The sequence below is a fragment of the Diplotaxodon limnothrissa genome, linkage group LG1 (genome assembly GCF_057381915.1).
Source record: "Diplotaxodon limnothrissa isolate DT_005_m linkage group LG1, D_limnothrissa_male_GT1.1, whole genome shotgun sequence".
NCBI classification, from domain to species: domain Eukaryota; kingdom Metazoa; phylum Chordata; class Actinopteri; order Cichliformes; family Cichlidae; genus Diplotaxodon; species Diplotaxodon limnothrissa.
Window position 1 is genome coordinate 37,049,297 of NC_140596.1, and position 21,237 is coordinate 37,070,533.

Sequence of the window (21,237 nt, forward strand, 5' to 3'; positions counted from 1 at the left end):
CTCTTTACAACCAATTTCATCTAGTGACAGCAACATACAGGAACAATTCCCCCACTAAAATCTAAACTTCAACAACAGAACACGTCCATCCACATTTCAGCAGACCTGCTGGTAAAGCACTGCCCTGTTGTGGTCAAAGAAATCTTTTTCAAAAATTTGTGATGCGGTTGAATGGCATTGGTGATGTACAAGAGAACACCATTAGTTACTCACTTCCATTAAAACCACTAAAGATGGATGTTGCCCTTCGTTTTGTAAAATCCTGTTTTGACTGGAGTATTTTAAACATCCTCATCGTCTTGGCAATTTGAAACCAGACATCATGAGACGTCATCCCCTGTGGACTATTAGCAAAGTATTAGAGCTAATATTAACTAATAATTTCAGTCAATATTAACTATTTACCGATGTATTGGTATTGGCACTTATAATGCTCGATAAATTAAATGTAAAGTACCAACAGGAGAGAAACCCTTCAACCATTTAACTAGTGAGTCTTTTGAGTGTTGATATTCTGTAGTTTGTCCACCAGAGGGCACTCTGCAACTTTGGTGTTGACAGCATGTGTTTGGAGCGCCACAAACACAACAACCTGCTGGCCTGAGAAAAGTTGGGAGTGTAAACAAGTATATAAATAAACTACATGCAGAAAATGTTAGGGAAATTTGTTTATGCTTTGTTTATCAGAAAGAAAAATATCAGCAGGTATATCGGAATATCAGACTTTTAAATGGACAATATCAGAATTGGTATTGGTCTAAAAAAAAAAAAAACTATCTACAAAGAATGTTTCCACATGGGCTTCCCTTTGAGACCATCTTTTATCTACAGTCTATCAAAACCACAGTGGTTTCCGGTGCTGGGTCATGTCTTAAACTTAAAACATGAACCAGCACTGTCTAAAACTGATACATTTAAAAGTAGTAGTGATTTAAAAGTGTATTGGTCATGGCTGCAGTGGGTGTGTCCTTTGCATCATAGAACCTCAGAACTGGGTCATTCCTACCAGGTAAAGGAGACGTCCGGTAACTTTTCCACCCAAACGACAACTGATGAGCAGCGTGAGAGTTTTATGTAGTTATCCTAATGTAGATTTTGCATTAAAGAGCTCAATCAAAGCTAAATAATGTTGACATTACATCAAAATCCCGTGACTATGAATCATTGAGTCTTTTTTTTTTTTTTTTGAGCCATGCAAATCATTGCTTTGCAGTTAAATAACATGAAAAGATCCAAACATTTAGCCTTTTCTTCTTAAAAACAGTAACAAATGTTAACTTTTTCACTTTATCTGATGTAAGTCACATCTACATAGCCTCATTTATTAATTTCTGAAAATATTTTTTGACATTAACCAAATTTGTTTTTAAACAAATCCTTTGCAGCTTTTTGTGGTGAATTATTTCCCATCAGTGATATAAAAGCAGTCACAAAGATGAATATTTCTGATTTCTGCTCATTAACAAAAAGTGAACACACTCTGAGAAATGGGAAAAATATCTTTTGGCAGGAGATCACTGCTTTGAGCGTTTCTCAACAACCTTTTTGTTTCTGTGTCTGTCTGAAGTCAGATGTTGAATAAGAGATTTGACAGAAAACTAAAAACCGCTATCAAAACCAGTTTTGTACGGAAGTCTCCATGTGGACAAATTTCATCGCTGTGCAGTTTTGTTCTTCTTGGAATATGCCATGTAGTATGAAAATGTAACATCTATCATTGTGAGATTTGATTTTGCTGTACAGATAAAATTTGTTGATTTAATAAAAATGTGTGCAGATTTTCATATCCTTGCCTCAGACAGAGTCCCTTTTTAAGACCAAATAAGTTACAGCTCTTATATGTTTTGTGTTTAACACAGTCACAGCTGAAGAAGCCTGCACGTTCCAAAAGGCTCAGAAACATGCTTTATGTCTTTATCTACACCACACTGCATTTCCACAGTGGGTCTTTTGTCCGGTCTCTCTTCCCCTACCCTCAGTTGTTTGTGACAGATGACAGCCCCTCCTTGAACCTGGTTATGTCGGAGGTTTCTTCCTGATAAAAGGGAGTTTTTCCTTCCCACTTTCGCCAAAGTGCTTTCTCATAATGGGTGGTATGATTGTTGGGTTGTTTGTTTTTTATTGTAGGGTTGTTAACCTTACAATATAAAGCACCTTGAAGTGACTGTTGTGATTTGGTGGTATAAATAGATTTGAATTGAATGTGAGTGAATGAAGACCAAAGATAAACATGTCCTCTGTGGCCTAACCCACTGCTTTATCACTCATTATGCCTACAGCAAGAGCCGTACATGAAATGTCGGTCACTGCTGCCCAAGAATAAAAATTTATTACATGTAGTTTAAAGTAAAAATCTGTTTATTTGTAACTTTTCAGTACTAGGCATTACTCAGACGAATGTTTACTGACACAGAAGCGTCCTCGTGCCTCTGCAGAAGCTGACTGCTGTGACGCAGCAGAGAGAGGCTCATCCTTGCTCATCCTCCAACAGTTGACATCCAGTGTCAACTGTTGGAGCTGATCCTTCTGCTTCTAAAGAGCAGAGAGAGAGAGGGAGAGGGCAACAAGCCATTTCACAGAGACCTTTGAAGATGTGCCAGTTTACCACTCACAAGCCACTTCACTAGCACTGCATCAAGTGCTTTGCAGTCCGACTGGCAAGAAGTGAAAGCAAATAAAAATAGGTCCCTGCTGTATTCGTGAGGATAGTACATTTGAGTACCAAGTTGGAACCCCTTTTGCCTTCAGCCTTAATTGTGGCATTGATTGAACAAGGCTCTGGAAACATCTTTAGAGATGTTGGTCCAAGTGCCCACTCTCTTCTGCTTCCAGCTCGGCTAAAAACCTATCCCAACTGTAATGGGGATACAGCCTGTCAAGTTTGCCAATCTGTTTCAGGAAGGAAGTCAATCATTCGCACAGACAACCAAAGTAAAATCACTAACCTACACATAAATGTAGTACTTAAAGGGAGCCCAGGACCTATTTGCCGTAAAGCGATGGCGCTAACCACCCCACCTCAGTGTTAACCCACTCCCACAGCCATGTCACATGTGGTTGACTGATTACATATTTGTGTTAAACAGCTGAACAGGTGTAGCTAAGTAAGTGAGCACCGAGTGACAGCCAGCTCAACAACAGTCATGAGTCATTGCAGGATGCTGTACAGCAGGGGTTAGGAACTCCAGGCCTCGAGGGCCGGTGTCCTACGGGTTTTAGATATCACTGTGGGTCAACACACCTGAATCAAATGATTAGTTCATTACCAGGTCTCTGGAGAACTGCAAGACATGTTGAAGAGATAATTTAGTCATTTAAATTAGCTGTGTTGGATCAAGGACACATCTAAAACCTGCAGGACACCGGGCCTTGAAGCTGGAGTTCCCCCACCCCTACTCTACAGCATCCTACTTATGTTTCATCTTCACGTGAGCCACAGAAAAAAGACATCATTACAGTACTCCTAAATATACTTTGAATTTAATTTGAACACTTCTTTTATCGTGGCATTTTTGACAGGTTAGAAATGAAAATGGGTTACACAGGATTTTTTTTTTTTTAATTTTCCACATTTATGTCCAGGTTTTGGATCTTGGATGTGTTTATGTGCACTTATCTGGCACTGTCCTGCTGCAGCTTCACTGAATGAGAGCAGGGCATCGCAGTCTGACTGCCAAGAAGCGAGGCCTGTCGTAAGGGCGACACTCCAGCTTGTGTGGCAAGGACTGTTTCTGCTCATGCATTTGTTTCTGGAAGATTATATTGTAGCAAAGATTAGCTTTAGCCTTTATTAATATAACCTTTAACAAGGCTGTTGCTGACTACTGTCTGTGCCTTTGTGGAATTCTTTTTCCTGTAGATTTTGAATGCCTGTAATTTTAAGGTTGCTTTGATGTTTAGAGACTGGTGAATAAAGTGTATTTCATAAAGCGTAGAATTAGATTTTTTTTTTTTTTTTTACCTAATTACTGGTGATTATTCCTGATAACTCTGCTCTGGAAGGTTTGTCTGGGGCTCCAGGTGACTGCATTAAACAATGAAAACATCATCCATGGAGGGAACCACATAATGCTCCAGTGGCCGTAAAGGGTAAAGCAGAAGTTTAAAAAAAATACTCTTTTGATCTGAAAGTAATACACTCAGACCGGTTTGCAGGATTTTACATGCAAAGCTTAGTGTTGTCATGACAACAGGGACAGCAGTTTGTGTTCTAGTTTCATTGTATAAGATGTATGAAGACACAAGCTGATGCTTCCCTGTGCTGAATTGTATTTGCATGTTTCCAGCCAAAGCAACAAGAGGTTCAGCAGTATGTGCTGCTGAAGAACCAACTTGTGAAAATGGGAAATCTCCTCAAAACTGGCGTTTCATCCCAGTTTTCTTTTCCTACATTGTTCCCTTCCACTCAGTTTCCCATTAACATGATTTGACACAGCACTCCAAACAGCCAGCCTTCTCAGCAATGACCTTCTGTGGCTTACCCTCCTTGTGCCGGTGATAAGATACTCAAAATGGAAATGCAATACTCTGAGATACTGGAGTTCTGATATTTGGGAGCTTTAAGCTATAATATGAGCATTTACCCTTTTGATGAGCACAAAAGATGTTCTGTGAAACATTCAGCTGTAGAAAGCTTTTTATTGTTGCTTCTCCCTGTAAGTACTGTATATGTATATGTTACAATTATGGAAAGAAAAAGAAAGAATCCACAGACCAATGTAGTAGATTTAATATCTTCTATTTTAGCATCTATGTGGGATAGCTGTAGCAGGGATAAGATTAACAGGGAAAGAAGAGACTTCCTTGTATGTAAGACACAAATGTAAACATGAAAAACCCCCAAACCTGACATAATAAAAGAAAAAAAAAAATTAACTTATTACTTTTTTGTTTTTATGTGTCTGAGATGATTTTGCATTGTGATCCCAGCATAGCAAATCAGACTAGCAACAAAAAAACATGTATAGATTAAAAAGACCCAGAGGTAACAGTCGACGTTACTGCTTTGATCTGTCTAATGATTAATCGGGGGGGGGGGGGCGGCGGCAACTGTTTATCTGCAAACTCGCGTGACTTAATATGAAAAAAAAACAAACAAAAAAAAAAACAGCTGTCACATAAAAAAAAGTGTCTAAAAAGTAACCAAAGCCCACAAATATCAAGCTAAATGAAAGCCAATCAAGTGCTGCCTGCATAATTAAATTTACTGTAATGTATCCGAAGTTTTAAAGGTTTTTTCCATGTTTAGAAGGAGGCCATGAGCCCATTATACAGCAGACAGCTGTAATCTCTCACTCAGAAAGCCGGGCAGCGTCGCGCATTTGCAGGCTGTAATTCCTCGATCAGAGTAGCGCGGTGCTGCACATATCCAGGGTGCAATTCAGTCAGACAGTAGGGTGGCGCTGTATATTTCAGACCTTATCGACTAAGGCACAGTCAGTGTTTAACTGGGTTTTGTCATTTGAAACAGCAGCAGTCACCACAGCTGAGCAGAGAAAGCTGTGGAGTTCCTGGTGATGGCCCCTGGATGCTGGATCCAAGAAAACTCAAAACCTACACTGAAATCTTGTGAGTGAGCCAGCTGTAATGGCTGCTGCTCACCTCATCTCCACCCAGTCTTATTCTTTTTGGACTAAACGTGTGTTGTCCAATAAAACATCCCTTTAGAAAACAAAGATATGACAGAACAAACATGCATGTTTACAGTTTGTTTGGCAAGCCTCTCGATGCTTCTCTGCCTGAAGCTAAAGCTTCTACCAATCGACTGTGCCGCTGACGTCTTGTTGATTGAACAATCCATCACGAATAAGGAAACTTTTGCACTGGTTGAATTTACAAAAACATGCTTACATTTTCTTTTCTTTTTTTTTTTTTTTTTTTTTTTTTTACAGTCAGCAACAAAAAAAACCCAAAACAACCCAGGCTGTTTTCAAAAAAGGCGGGTCTACTGTTCAGCACTAACACCTTTTAATTAGTCCTGGTATCTTGATTGCAGCGTTGCTATTGGGTGGCCATAGAGGGGGGGCCATCAGGACGCAATGACGTGCACGTAGTTGGCAGGGTAGAGGCCAATCTGGCCATTGCTCAGCTGTCCTTTACACCAACCCTGCTCGTCCTCTTCTCCCAGCTTCAGTAGCTCCTCCCCTGGAAGGATGAGAGTCAGTTTGGCTTTAGTCACGTTCATTTAAATGAATAATTGGATACTGACTGGATACGCCTGCAAAATACAAGCAAAACGCAGGACTTTGGCCTCCTGTTTAAAACAAGTTAAAGACAGGAAGGTAAAATCTCCCGTTTCCACAGCTGTGAAGACCCTTATGGCTCTCCACAGCTGTGATTCTGATCTACAGTACAGGATTTACAGAAGTGCAGTAACGCAGGATCTTTCCCCAGCACATCAATTTTCTGTAATTGTGCCTTCTAATGGAATTTAAAGGTTTTGTGTATTTTTTCACTTTATTGTATGTTGTAATGTGTTCAGTAAAAAGCTCTTGGAAGTTCGCTTGTGCGATACAAACAGGCTGGCTCTGACTCCCCCAAAAGTCGGGGACGAATCTTTCATGGAAATAAAAACCTCCCTACACAGCTGAGCTGAGCTGGGTTAAGCTCAGTGGTCCCATCAAGTCCCGTTAGCTTGGTGAGAGTTACTACACACCACAGCAGCTTTAAACCTCTGTTATGTTTAACAACACGTTAAGCTTCATCTCAATTTTTCTCATTTCTGCACCTGCAGCAGAATGTGGGGGGGGGGGGGGGGGGTTGCCACTGGAAAAGACCAAAATAAAAAAAAAAGAAGAAGAAGAAAAAAAAAGAAAGAAAAGAAACTTTTTGTGTTTGTCCTCCAAATATTTGCAGATGTGCTTTACAGATTTGTAAATTTCTTATGTTTCTTATTCAATGTCAACTTGCAGTACACGATTTTCTTTTAAGTTTAGGAATTTTCCAGTGAATTCATGTTCAGATTTTGGAGATATATTATATACCTACATATTAATTTTGGGGGTCTTTTTGTCCGTCCCCTTCTTTCTTTTGATTATGTCCATTATTTATCCTCTATACTAAACGGAGTACCATTTGTCTGGTATACAGCAGCTTCTTCCCTCTTGACTGCGAGGAGTGTAAAGAGGAGGAGGGACGCAGCAAGATTTGTTACACCCCCGCTGTGAGGCTTTCTCCCAAACATTTTCTGTGGAGTTGCTTTAAATATAAAAATAATTAATGTTCAACCCCTGAGGATACACGGTACACACAGGTAGCCTCAGTCAAATTGACCTAGAGAGCAGTTGCAACCCCTCCGACAACTTCTGGTCACTAAGGAAAAATGTATTTGCCAACGAGTAGGCAGGTTGGCAGAAAACATTTCCCTTCAAAGTAAAGGTTGGACTACATGTTTGAAAAGGCAGAACTTTTTACTTTGAAGGTGAATGTTCTCCATTCCCAGTTAGCAGCAAACTCTTCAGTTTCATAGCTGCTGGGAAGAGTGGTTGGCGTCTCCCATACAAATGACTAATGACAGCAGCAACCTGCTACCAGCCAAAGAAATGACAAGGAGATTTTTGCTGTAGCACTGTATGCCTTTTTACAGCTAGTTTCATCTAGCAACAACAAGCACCTTTTACTTGCCAACTGGTCTGGTGATATTTTTCGACCACTTCCTGCGTCACTGACCCTGAAGTATTCCTTTCAAATCAATTAACTTAAAACAAATCAAACAAACAGAAGCACACATCCATTAACTATCAACTCAATATTTTGATATTCATTATTTTATTTCCTCTTCATTTACATTAGTCGTTTCTTTTTTGGGCATTTGGCTTTACTCAGCTTACCAGACCTTACAATTACAACCAGATTAGTCACTGAAAAGCTACAGTAATGCACTGTTAATATTTAGATGCATGTAGGCAAAAAGCTGAGCGTTTTATTTTCACGTGAAAGCTGGAAAAGGTAATTGTTCTACAAAATAAAAGCATTCCTGTGGGGTTCATTAAGTCTAATTAAAAAAAAAAAAACCCAAACAAACAAAAGCCTGAATGTTTTCATTTCCAGTATCCAGAGATATGTGAGTGCTTTCAGCAAGCTTTGTACATACAACTTTTGTAATGACGATCCAACTGAAGCCACAGAAACATGGAAGAGAGTAGCACAAATCTACCCTCTTATGCTCAGAGAAGTATGCATGTATACTTCTTTCTGTGGAAACTTAGATGGAGTCGTTCATGCATTAGTTTTATCAGTTCCAAAAAAGTAAGATGTAATGTGTGTGTGTTTATGCACCACTCTGTATTACACTCTTACTGCATTTGAGGATCAGTGTCAAACATCTTGTCTGGAACAACATGTTTGACACGAGTATGTATGTAGTTCTTAAGATGAGGCATCAAGGCAGAAAAACTAAACTTTTAATTAAATAAAAACTGTAAATACCAGCACTCTTCTCTGTGATGCCTTCCAACTAAAAAGCATTAGTAGGGGTTAATACCTGCTTTAAAGCTGAGCTCATCGGCTTCCTGGCCCGTGTAATCATAGAGTGCTTTGACTCGCACTCCCTCTACCTGCTCTTCTTCCTCCTCCCCGACGCCATTTACCGCCACCTTCTTTGGACTTTCATCATCTGACCAGTCTGATGAATAATCTTTCACCCTGTGAGAGAAGAGGGATAGAGGCGTTAAAAGTCAAGCTTGAACTTTTCCATTTGCCAAAAATAACACGAACATTTCCACAGACATAAGTTGGTAATAGGCAAATTTTCCCATTTTGAGTTTCCCCATTTTCCTGGCTTACATCACATGACTGAATTGAGGTGTTTCAGCTGCACGGCATCTCCTGGGAAACACCGCTTTTATCATCACAGATATAAAGGGAAGAGTAGCGCGTGGAAATGTCAGGCTCACAGAAGTCTGAGCTTGAAAAGCACCACATACAGATGTAAAATGTATGTATGTTATAGAAACACACACGCCTGCACACACATGTAGACTTGTAGAATACCCAACTATCTAGTCCAGTGATGTCTCAGCTTACCAAATGGACATTACACCAGTGTTATTATTAGAAAGTGGGAAGGATGGCTAAAAATAAATAAAAAATTGTGACTCTTACTTCCCTCTTTGTTGCTCTGTACTACATCCCTTCAAATGACAGCAGCAATAACAGCTACACTGGAAAGAACAGAGCTCAAAGCAAAGTGGTTAGGAGCCTTCCCTGTTAATTAAAAAATCTCTTTATGCTTGTCTTAAGACACCAAAAAATACATATATGTGGTACTGTAGTCCAACTAGATTTGTAGTACTGATATAGATTTTTCTTTTCTCTCTTTCTCACTTTTTCTTTTTCAAAAAACAAACAAACAAACAAACAAACAAACAAACAAACAAACCCATTATGGAGTACATAAAGATGAGCAGGTTTGCAATTCTTTTAAGGAAACATGGCTGTCCTGTGACATTCACACCGTCATGTTTCCACCTTTGAGACATCACACCAAATTAAATGAATTTCCAAGGCCAAGCATTCACTCCTAACTGTATTGCTTTACATGTTGACCTGTCCCCAAACGGTGGGTGAGGTCGGGGTTGCGTGTCCCCAGTATGTGTGACTGTATTTAAAAAAAAAACAAAACAAAACAAAAACAAAACAAAAACCACATTTATGTCCTCGCAACATGAGCAATACACGTGTATGCGCACACACACACACACAGTTCTAGCTACTAATTAAGAGTGTCATCTATGTACAGGATGTTAACTCCTCAGGGTGACTACAAGGTAACAAGGAAAGTAAACCACATACTGTCTTCTACCTCCGTCTCTGACACACACACACACACACACACACACACACACACACACACACACACACACACACACACACACACCTGTGAGAGACATAATTGTAGTCTTGTGTTTAGTCTGCAATCAACAGCCCACAACATTCCATTTTAAAACTTCACAAAACCAACAAGCACAGCTCTCTCTTTAAAATTTTCTTAAAAAAAAAAAAAAAAATATCAAGAAGTGTGTTTGTTATGTATTGATGCTGTGTATTCATGTGCATGTGCACAGCAAACACAAGCTCTTTATGTTCAGGTGGAAAAATCTCTAAAAAATTACTGTATTGTTATTTTGTTCCAGTTGCAAGCACGTGTAGCGAGGTAAACGGCAAATGAAATTTAAGACACTTAATTTGCACTTCGCTGCATATGTGGTCAGATCACAGAAGTGATTACAATCCCTCTCATGTGGGGACTCCTGCAGACAGGGCAGATGTGGAAATGTATCTGCTAGAGCAGGGCGATATGACCAAAAATATTTATCAAATTTGCGATAACGATATAACTGACGATATAATTGACACTAGACAAAATACTTTACAACTCCACAACTTTATTAGTGCAAAAAACCCCATCAATGTATTTTCACTTAAACAAGCAGCTGTTTATGTGCATTAAAGTTATATAAAAATTTAACAGTGCAAATGCAAATTCCTTGCTGACAGTTTAACCAAAAGGCATTTCCAGTGGAAACTGGCTGACATATCCTCAGCATAACTATGTATAATATCCACAAAACTTAAAAAGAGGTTATACACACACAATACAGTAATATTATGTTGAAGCACAGTACGTATCACTCTGCGAGGCTTCTGCCTACAATAGCCGTAATGCTCCGACAATCCATCAAGCGGTGCGGCTTCGTACTAAAACATTTGAAAGATTTTTCAAGCGCCGTGTACGACATAAAATCATTTCGAGGTCAGTAAACACAACCAGAATTCATACATAAGGCACACGGGATTATAAGGCGCACTGTCGACTTTCAGAAAAATCAAAGGATTGATTTTAAGTGTGCCGTATTTTCCAAACAACACGGTAATAACGACGTCCCGCTAGCATGCTCTACCAAAAATAGTGCTTTGTTGTGTATCTGACGGACGCAAGCCAAACCAGTTCCACACCACTGAAGTTGCAGCATTTTTACAAACCAGTTCTGGTTCATCCGTTTCATTCAACGATCTGCTTTCGCTCTTCTCATTCTGCGTCGCCGCCATGTGCGTATGTAAACAAAGGCACTGCGCATGCGCGTTTTACCCATATTCTATCGCGATATTTCATTTTCCTATCGTTGCCCAAAATTACACCGGTATTACCGTGAACGGTATGATACAGCCCAGCCCTAGTATCTGCAGCTATTCAGTAGAAAAATGAAAAGCAAGAACTACTTAACTAGTCCCTGGTTTTGTCAGAGGTTTCATACTGTTACAAAGGGAGTTTTTCCTTCCTACTGTTGCCAAGTGCTTGCTCATCAGGGTCAGCTGATTGTTGGTTTTTTTTCTATGTTATTGAAGGGTCTTTAACTTACAATATAAAGCACCTTGAAGCAACTGTGGTTGAGATTTGGAGATATTGGGGGAAAAAAATTGAAAGCACAACATATAAAGCACATCCCAAAAATCACATTTTAGAAATATTACCGCTGCTATTATCGTATTTGGCCATCAGAACCTGCACATTTGATTTTTAACCAAGTCTCCTGTATCATGGATAGTTTTCATAGAGCCAAATTGTTTCCTGTCATCTCTGGGGTTTATTTGTTGCAAAGTTTAAAAAAAAAGAAAAAAAAGGGAGTATTGATTCCGTCAGAGGTCACACCAATAATAATTTATTGGTTAGTCAGCAACTGCTAAGTGCATGCTGTACTTGGCCTTTTTTTCACATGGAATATTTCACTCCCATTTCATGGATTCACCTCACCACCAGGTTCAGCTTTATGGTCTGTGAGTAGACATTTCGACTATAGGAGGTTAAAAGATTACGTATACTGCTTTGTGAGTCAAGCGCAATTATCTCCACAGATAGCTTCTCAACAGAGCACAGATGTTGGAGTTTATGATAACATAAACTCCAACATCATGTCCACAGTGTCCTCCTACCTGCTGGTGTCCAGGGTAATGGGACTCGGTGGGACATTGTCTCCAGCAGAGGAGACGATGTTGGTGAGGGTCACCACGTTCTCCTCAGAGTTTCCACTGTGCATCCTCTTGCTGATGGAGCGACTTGCCTCTGGAGACCACTCCTGCACACAGACACACAGTCATTTACTTAAGCTTACACTGACTCAGGTCTTTGTCTCTTTATCAGTTTATGTCGACATAAGTGACACAAGTTTAATGAACACTCTGTTGATGCATCCACGGGAGTCAACAAAAGCCAGAGCTAGGCCTTTAAAGTATGCTGCTGTTGCATTCAGTTAAAGAAAGGATGATGATTTAAATGAAAGAAAATGTGCTACACTGCAGTGTTATGGATGCACGGATATGCAAATGGTTTGGTTTTGCAAAGTCAAACCAAAGACGTAGACGAGATCAGCAGTGCTGTGTGTTACAACACTTGTTAAGACTTCATCCAAAATGCGTTTCTCTTCAGATTCTGTAAGAAGCGCGTCAAATAACAGCTAAAGATCCGTGGAAGGATACGACAACAGCACCGGTGCTTTGTGTCACTGATAACGTTACCCAAGATGCAGCAAATTTTTGACATTACATGGTACTACTTGTCATTGTTGCACGTTGTTGACCGTTTCAATTCAAAAACTGCTAAAGAACATAAGGCGTTATCTTCAGATCTCTTCTTTTGTCAAACCCACAGTGCTAAACTCAAAGGGAATCAGAGAGCTGCTGAAACTGACAAATATTCATATTAAAGATGCCGTATCAGAGACTCTCCGATTTTTAATGGACCTAAGAGATTTAAAAAAATGATTGTCTTTGAAGTCCAGAAGTGCCTCATTAGATATAATTAGACTTCTTGACAAGTGCTGTGTATAAGTTTCCCGTCAAGTGAGGCCATCGTACAGCTCCTCCTCGCCTGATCTTTACGCAGTGGGGGAATCGTGCTTGGAGTTATGAATGAATATAGTTAACTGAAAGTCCTCGCAAGTTCAGACATGTGTGTGTGTGTTGGGACAAAGGCTCTCTGTTCGCATGTCAGCGGCACTGTGGGAATGCCAGGAGATTCCTCAGAGGACAGAAAAGACACTTATCCCTGCCAGGATCTTCCACTTGCTTACTTTTTGCAAAGAATAACTGAGGAAGGTAAAAAAAAAAAAAAAAAAGTGTTTACTTTGTCATCACTGCAATAATGTTAACTTAATAATCTTAAAATGCAGAATCCAAAGATCAGACTCATTGATAACGCTGAAAATGTGCATGTGTGCAAAACCTAGGAACTGAGAAAAACAAATCTATATAAGGAAAGTGGAGAGATCCCTCCACCAGGACAGACAGACGTCCAGCAGATGTCAAGCAGCACAGCCGATGTACTTTACAATTACCAGCTCTGGCAGCTCTCAGACTAAACCATCTTCAGCTGTGTGCTACCACTCGAACGTCTCTGCTAAAGCAGTAACGATGCTTCAGTTTTTATTAACCAAAACAAAAAACATACTTCAGAGAAAAGCTAAAGTATGTTTGATCAAACAAATGGATTTGAGATCATCCAAAAATCTGTCAGACTTTAAGTAACTGTGTTGTTCGCATGTTACATGTAGTCTTTTCTATAATTTGAAATTCAAAGCTCCAGGTCTGGAACAGCAAACATAGCGGGGCAGTGTGCGGCTGCCAGAAATAAAGGTGGAGGATGAGAGGCAAGAATCCAGATAATGTAAGAAGAGGCTCTGCCGAACCACGCACAGAGAGAAAATAGGACAGTACAACATTTACAATGTGTGACTCAGGAGCAGACAGCAAAGACGGTGGGGAAGTACGCAATATGTAACATTCTGGAGACATGTAAGAAGTCACTGTTTCTCTCTTTTGTGTTTTAAACAGCGAGATAAAAGGACTTCTTGAAACCAAACTTGGCGAGCACTTCATCATACAGACTACCGACTTCAAGTGCAGTTGCCCTACACTCCTAAATTTGCAATGCATATTGCAGTACCTAAAAATAATTACACTTCTAACAATACTGCTAAAACTGGTAACAGCTGTCAGTTTTCAAAGAAAGAAAAAACAATTTACACCGATCAGACAAAACATTACAAGCAAAGACAGGTGAAGTGAATCACAGTGGTTATCTCTTTACCATGGCACCTGTTGGTGGGTGGGATACTTTAGGGAACAAGTGAATATTTTTTCCTCAAAGTTGAGTGTTAGAAGAAAAATGGACAAGGATTTGAGTGAGTTTGAGAAGGACTAAATTGTGATGGCTAGATGACTGGGTCAGCATCTCCAAAACTGCAGCTCTTATGGTGTGTTCTCAGTCTTCAGGAGTTAGTATCCATCAAAAGTGGTCCAAGAAAGAAACAGTGGTGGATGGATGTATGACCGGAAGGTCGGCCCATGTGGTCTAATCCAAGACACAAAAGTTAATGTTCGTTCTGAGAAACACCTGGCACCAGGATTCAGTATGTGAAGAAGGCAAGCTGGCAAGCTGGCAGAGGCAGTGTGATGCTTTGGACAATGTTCTGCTGGGAAACCTTGGGTCCTGCCATCCATAAGGATGTTACTTTCACATGTACCACCTACCTAAGCATTGCTGCAGAGCATCTACAGCCTTTTATGGAAACAATATTCCCCGATGGCTTCTTTCAGCAGGATACTGCACTCTGCCACAAAGCAAAAATGGTTCAGGAATGGTTTGAGAAGCACAACAATGAGTTTAAGGTGTTTACTTGGCCTCCAAATTCCCCAGATCTCAGTCCCATTGGTGATCTGTGGGATGTGCTGGACAAAACTATACGATCCATGGAGGCTAACCTCAAAACTTACAGGACAACAGGATCTGTTATTAACATCTTGGTGCAGATACCACTGCTCGCCTTCAGGGCTACTTTGGCAGAAAAAAAAAAAAAAGGACCCACACAATTTTATGTCTTATTGGTGTATACTCTATTTTTAAAAGAAAGGAATAATGAGTAACGGTTTCATTTCCACTAAAATACTCCAAATGATGGTTCTCCTTTGTATGATAAGAATCATATTCTATAATTAGGGTATTGTAGAATACGCTAATCTACCTTTCTTACAATGTAACTATTATGGACGAATGCAGAATATTACAGTATCCCAAGGGAAAAAACAACATGCCTGGGAAAACACAGTGTACGTAGTTTCTTTAATTCACGCCAAAACCCCAGGACCATGGAGAAAATTTTGGACATGTAACCCTGGCTGTGCAAATTAAACAAAAACTCAGAAAGTTTCCTTTAGGTTATTCTTGTTTTTTGAAAAAGAATTTACATGAAACGGTAGTTTCATTAAAAACAAACAAACAAACAAACAAACAAACAAAAAAAAAACAATTTTGTCACATATGCTAAGCAGACTACAGAATCCTGAGACTCTAATCTGAATTCCTGCACAACAATCATTTGCACTGTTGTTTGTGTTTTTCCATATGTAAATATTTGTATTTATTGGTCCTGTCTGCAGCACTGAGGTGCAAGTTCCATTCCACTAGCAACTAATCTGTGTGTGTGTGTATGTGTGTGTGTGTGTGTGTGTGTGTGTGTGTGTGTGTGTTCGACATTCCTAACCCCACTCAGCTTTCAGTCACAAAATGAGGCTTTCACTGGAACCCTGCTTAATATTCAGTCCGTCCCCTAAAACACACAGAGTCATGTTTCCATCTCCTCGGGAATTCAATGCAAATCACTACAATGTCCTTTAACAACCCCTAAAAGAATCATTTCCTCAACTTTAAATGGAGTCCTCAAACTCAAAGTTAATGATTTACAATATTTACATAATGAGTATTTAACCAAACTGAGGTCAAGTCCTGTTGAATGTGACCGTTTCAACAGATTTACGTTCCGACAGCACGGATAACGCACACACAGATGTAGATGACTGCACAGAAAAAAACAAAGCAAAACAAAATAATTCATGCGCGACAGGGTGAACAGAGTTTGTGTTTTCACACCTCAAACTGGGGCCAGTTCATGCTCATGCCCGGTCCGTGGGTGTTCCTCCACCATCTGAGGTCTTCAGTTTCGTTGGCTGCACGAATGGTCTGGCCCAGGTCCTGGTACAAGGCTTTGAAGCTAATGGACAGAAAGGGAGTGAATAATCACATTGATTGACACTCTGTCATCAATCTGCAGACCATCTTTCATCTGACTTTGCAACCTGTAACGCATGCTTAGGGACGCTTGTCATTAACCCTGCTTCATGCTGCACAGGTACAGGGCAACGAAATGCAGTTTGCATCAAAGCACTTCTGGATGGATGCAAACTGCATTTCGTTGCCCTGTACCTGTGCATGTGCAATGACAATAAAGTTGAATTCTATTCATCAGGAAAAGACAGGTTTCCAAGTTGGGGATCTTCTAAAGTCATAAAAGATTACTTATTGAAGCAGGAAGCAGTTGTCAAAGAAAACAACAGACTGTACTTGCTGGTTGAACATGGAGAGAATTAAAATCGACACAGTGCATTTTGAATTTACAGTAGCAGGTTCCTGATAGGTCCTGTTTACTCACAGGGCTGGGCATCGAGAACCCTAGAGCCGTCATTTAAAGGTGGGATTTGAGATAAGACACGCTGCATACTTTCTAATCAGCTTCATCAGCACTGAGCTGGTTTGTATACACTCAGATATAACATGAAGAAAAAAAAAAAAACAACAACAACAACATCTCTTCATCTACATCCAATCTTCCAAAGGAACAGCTGGTAAGAGGGCAGCTTTCCCCCCCCCCCGACACACTCTCAAAGTGTTTTTTAATTTTTATTTTTTTTTAAAGGATCTCAAACTTATCACAGAGATGGAACATGGTTTTTTTGGGGGATTTTCTTTCCACTCTCTGTAATATGTGCCAGGACGAACCATCTAGTGAACACACATTTTGCACCAGTAGTTGAATATTATCCCACCATGTTTAAAGCCTTACTGACTAGTGTCACATGGAGGAGGTGGGTGAAAAAGTATTCCCATTGGTCCTTTATAAATTAACTCATCATCCAACGTGGTCTGCAGCCTCTAACTGACATAACACTAAAGGCTTAAACGAAAGCATACTGTAAAGGCTGTGAGTTATATGATATTATACAATTTCATATTTATTGTAGCTGCAGGAAACATGCTCACTGTGGGACTAAAGAAACACGTGTTCAGGCTTTTTATTTGATCATTCCGACTCCTCAAATCTTTCTTAAGTAATGTTTTATATACACATATATATCAGTGCTCTGGAATAAATACATGGATACCAGAGGAAGTCTCTCAGAGTTAAAAAAAAAATACGTTCACACAGTGAGAAACTGCTCTTCAAAAGAGCAGTTTCTTCAAGGGTTAATTTGCTCAATATTTGGACAGAGTTGGCTGGACTTTGCCATGGTAACCATTATTGGTAAAGTTGCTTGTTTAAATAAAATATGAGGTCAACAGTTAATGGACAACAGCAAGAGTTTTCCATTAACCCCTGTGTACATACGCACATGTTCAGACCGACATCCGTGCCTTCGCAGCTCTGCATGCCTTCGCTGTGAGTCATGGATCGCTTGATTCGTGATCCACGTAATTTTGGATAAATAAATACAAGCATGTGGATTTTTCCTTACCTGTCTTTGGAGGATAGGTCAAGGTGTGTATGGATGTCGAGCAGGACATCTTTAAAGAAACACAGCCTCTTGCGCTCAGCCTCCTGAGTTAAGTCGAACACCTGCTCCATGTCCTCCATGTAGCGGGGGTTACAGCGGTTCAGCTCCTCCAAGGCCTTGGAGTAGCGCTCCTTTACCTGCCGTAAACACACACACACTGAGCTACTGCGTACACTTCATGGTCTTACTCAGGTGCATGTGCCTTGCATGCTTCGAGTATATGTGCAAGACTGTCTGTTCCAAAGAGCAGAATAAAAACCTTTGGAAAGCAGCTATAAAGCTCGTTGTAGTTTTATTCTATTTTAATAATGAGACATTTCAAGCTTTATTCAGAATTGCATTTTTTGTTCAATCATTTAAGTGAATTTATTTTATCTAACATTATTTTATTTATGGATTTAAATCAGCTTCCAGTGTAGTTCAGATGAATTAAAATCCTAAAGCAAACTACAAGAACAACTGAACAGGGTGTTTACCTCTCCTGTAATAAAAAAAATATTCAAAGTGACAAAAGAACTCAACTTTTCCATATTTCCGGATTTATCTAAGAGACTTTGAATAATACTTAATGTCAAGAGTGCAAGAGTGACCAACTGAATTCTGGGAGTTTCTTTTTATTATGCACACAGTATGAACAGCTCTCCATCATTAGTAAGTATTATTTACACTGATAACATGCTGTTGACTAGAACCCACCATAATAAGACTGTCTTCTTCTTCTGTGAACTCTTGTAAGAACCCACTGAATAAAATGTTTAAATATCTTAATGATTACATAAAGTGTGCAGTGATTAAACACAGCAGATACCAACACGGGGCGCTGAGACTGGTTGAGACAAGTGATTGAAGACTGAAGGCTTTTTTGGATGTATTTTTCTTCAAGCTGTGAATGAGTAATGATATTGGATTTCATTTCCTTGTTGAGATCAACATTGCTCAAGAGGTCCTTGGCTGCCTGACAACGCTGTGCGTACTAAATGAACACGTCTCAGGATTTCCTTCGTTTTTTTGTTGTTTGGTTGATCATTTCCCTCTCCGGGTCCTGGAGCTACTCCTCAACCGTTGGGTTTGTTACAAGTGGAAAGTCGAGGAGACAAGTCCGATCATGTTTCAAAGTTAAAAAACATACACAGGTATGTTTTTCTGGAGTCAGACACACCCAGACTGGTACAAGAGGAGCTATGTATGGGACTCTGTTTATATGTACGTGTTCACGTGTGTGTGCATCGTACTTTCTCGGTGTCCTGGTTGCAGCGCTCCACCCGGGTTGTGTACTTGCGAACTTCCTCTTGTGACTTGGTCGGGTCAGCCTTGGCGTGCGCCTCCCTGTTAGCCGCCGTCCACTCCTCTTTCCTGGCCTGATGGTAACTCTTCTTAGTTGACTCCACCTGGACACACGCACGTGTTAAACACTTGCTATAAACTCAGTAAAGACTAAACTTCAATTTTTTCCAAAAATGTACCCGTCTCTCCTCATTGACACATCAGATGTAATATCAGACTCACTCACATCCATCCAACAACTGTGATAATATTACCTCAAATACAATCACCTATGACGTAATAGCTGCATTCAACCACTGTGTTATCTTATACGACAATCTTATAAAAGGAAAAAGAAGGAGGGAAGTTTATTCACCGACACTATAGTCAAAAGAAGCACTTACTTTGCCATTTCGCATTTAAGTCCAATTATGTCACTTTTTGTTGAGGAATTGCTAAATTCCAGTCTATGAGGGTCTGCAGTAGTCCCAAACTTATAGTGGACTGATTCCACTATTTTATCTCGGTCCTGATGCACAATGGTCACTGTGAAGATGGCAAGTGGCTGTGAGATCCACGTTTTTCATGCAAATATTTTAACAAGACTACAAGTCACACTGTCACAATAATTGTGTCTGCGCCACAGTCTCCAGTTTTCCATAGTGTGACTGTAGCATAAAGCAACTTCATGTGTGACATTTGCTAAGAGGATGTGTAGACAGTTGCTGGCTTTTGTTTTTATTAAAAGAAACCTTTCAACGACAACTTTGTAGACACTGGCCATTTGCAAGTATTCACTACAGTCACGTCATCTCCATTAAATCCCATTAGTGTGTACTGCAGCCACTCACTGATGCAGACTGCCCTACAGACCAACGTCAGAAAATCTACTGAGGCCACCCTCACCTCCTTCAGCTTACGGACCCAGGGCTTCTGAGCTTTGCGGAAGCCATCATCCGCGTCCTTCGTCTCTCTGAAACCTCCCATCATTTGCTTGTGGAAGGCCTCTTTTTGCCAGCTGCGTACTTTCTCGCTGTCCTCACCCGCCAGCTGCTCCCGCAGCTCCATGTGCAGCTCGCTGAGTCGGTCAGCCGCTTGCATGAAGGCATGCCAAGCCTTCTCCAGTGTACCATACTGGGGCCCTAAATAAACGTGAGAAAGCGCCCCTTCAGGTTATCACTAAATAAAAATCACTCGTCCCCATTTGTCTACATGTTTACAAAATTAATTGTAGGTCAGTGTTGTGAAACTTCGCCTGTGGATATTTTGATGGGGATTTCCATAAACATCGTGAGCTTTGCTACCAAATTAAAGATGGATGACTTAATTTATTAGATGATGAACAAAATATTAACTTGTAAAAAATTTAGCCAGCTAAATTATCATCTTGGTCATATTTAAATAGAAATCCCAAACATATCCCATTTATATCATAAATGTCACATTTGCAATTCCTGTGTTTGTTTGTTTTTTTTTTTTTTATATATATATATATATATATATATATATATATATATATATATATATATATATATATATATATATATATATATATCATAGCAGCTGGATAGCGTAGTGGTTAGACTACACGCCTTTGGAACAGAGGATCGCAAGTTCGATTCCTGCCTGGGGCGTCTGTATCCAGTAAGGGTCCTAAGGCTAGACCCCCTATGCTAAGCAAGCCTACCGCAGACATGAGCGAGACAGATAAATATGAAGGCATGCCGGCTCGGACGTCGCCCGGATCAACAAGGTCCGCGTCAGGTGTTGAGGAACCAGGGCACCCTGACGAAAAGTGGGCTACTGGAACAAGAAGGCATCGGTGGGCAAGAGACGAAAACAGGGCGTTGTTGGAATGCTACTACGCAAGTAACCCCGGCGGAAGGGGCTACATGAATAGGATGAGGGACCTATGGATTCTTCGATACCCAACATCCACAATGACGGCGAAACAACTAGTAGCTCAGTGTTCCAACATTCGAAAGAAGGGACTGCTCTCACAGCTAGAGATTGACGAGGTACAACACAAATGCTACGGCAAGGAGGAGTCAGGACGCCAGGTCAGGGGGGAGATATCATCACCCCCACCCGAGATTGGGTACATAGCCCCAAGTGTGATAGGAGAAGGATCGTTGAGTGCGAGAGGAACTGACCTGAAAAATAGGATCATGGCCAAGCTTGAAACCTGGATCCCCCGTAGCCGGTTACCAAGATTACGTGAAGTACCCTCAGAAGGTCTGCTAGATGATGTTAATGCAGCACTACGGGCAATACCTACAACCACGATTACCGACACTAACAAGCTGATCTACAATACGGCAGCAGTGATCAGTGAGATGCTTGGCTACAAGTTGAACAGCCACAAGGGGCAGT

The 21,237-nt window shown here is 40.3% G+C and overlaps 1 protein-coding gene across 5 annotated transcripts in view; it reads right to left on the reverse strand.

Moving 5' to 3' along the window:
- Positions 1–4,655: 4,655 nt before the first annotated feature.
- pacsin3 (protein kinase C and casein kinase substrate in neurons 3) overlaps positions 4,656–21,237 on the reverse strand; it is a 37,564-nt gene continuing 20,982 nt past the window's right edge. For all 5 annotated transcript variants that reach the window (XM_085350159.1, XM_085350173.1, XM_085350180.1 and 2 more), the window contains 7 exons: positions 19,771–20,006; positions 18,834–18,989; positions 17,563–17,738; positions 15,923–16,043; positions 11,932–12,074; positions 8,483–8,643; positions 4,656–6,144 (listed from right to left, as the gene is read on the reverse strand). In XM_085350159.1, coding sequence (XP_085206285.1) covers positions 6,029–6,144; positions 8,483–8,643; positions 11,932–12,074; positions 15,923–16,043; positions 17,563–17,738; positions 18,834–18,989; positions 19,771–20,006 — 1,109 coding nt within the window. In that variant the 3' untranslated portion in view covers positions 4,656–6,028. The remainder of the gene's footprint in view (positions 6,145–8,482; positions 8,644–11,931; positions 12,075–15,922; positions 16,044–17,562; positions 17,739–18,833; positions 18,990–19,770; positions 20,007–21,237) is intronic.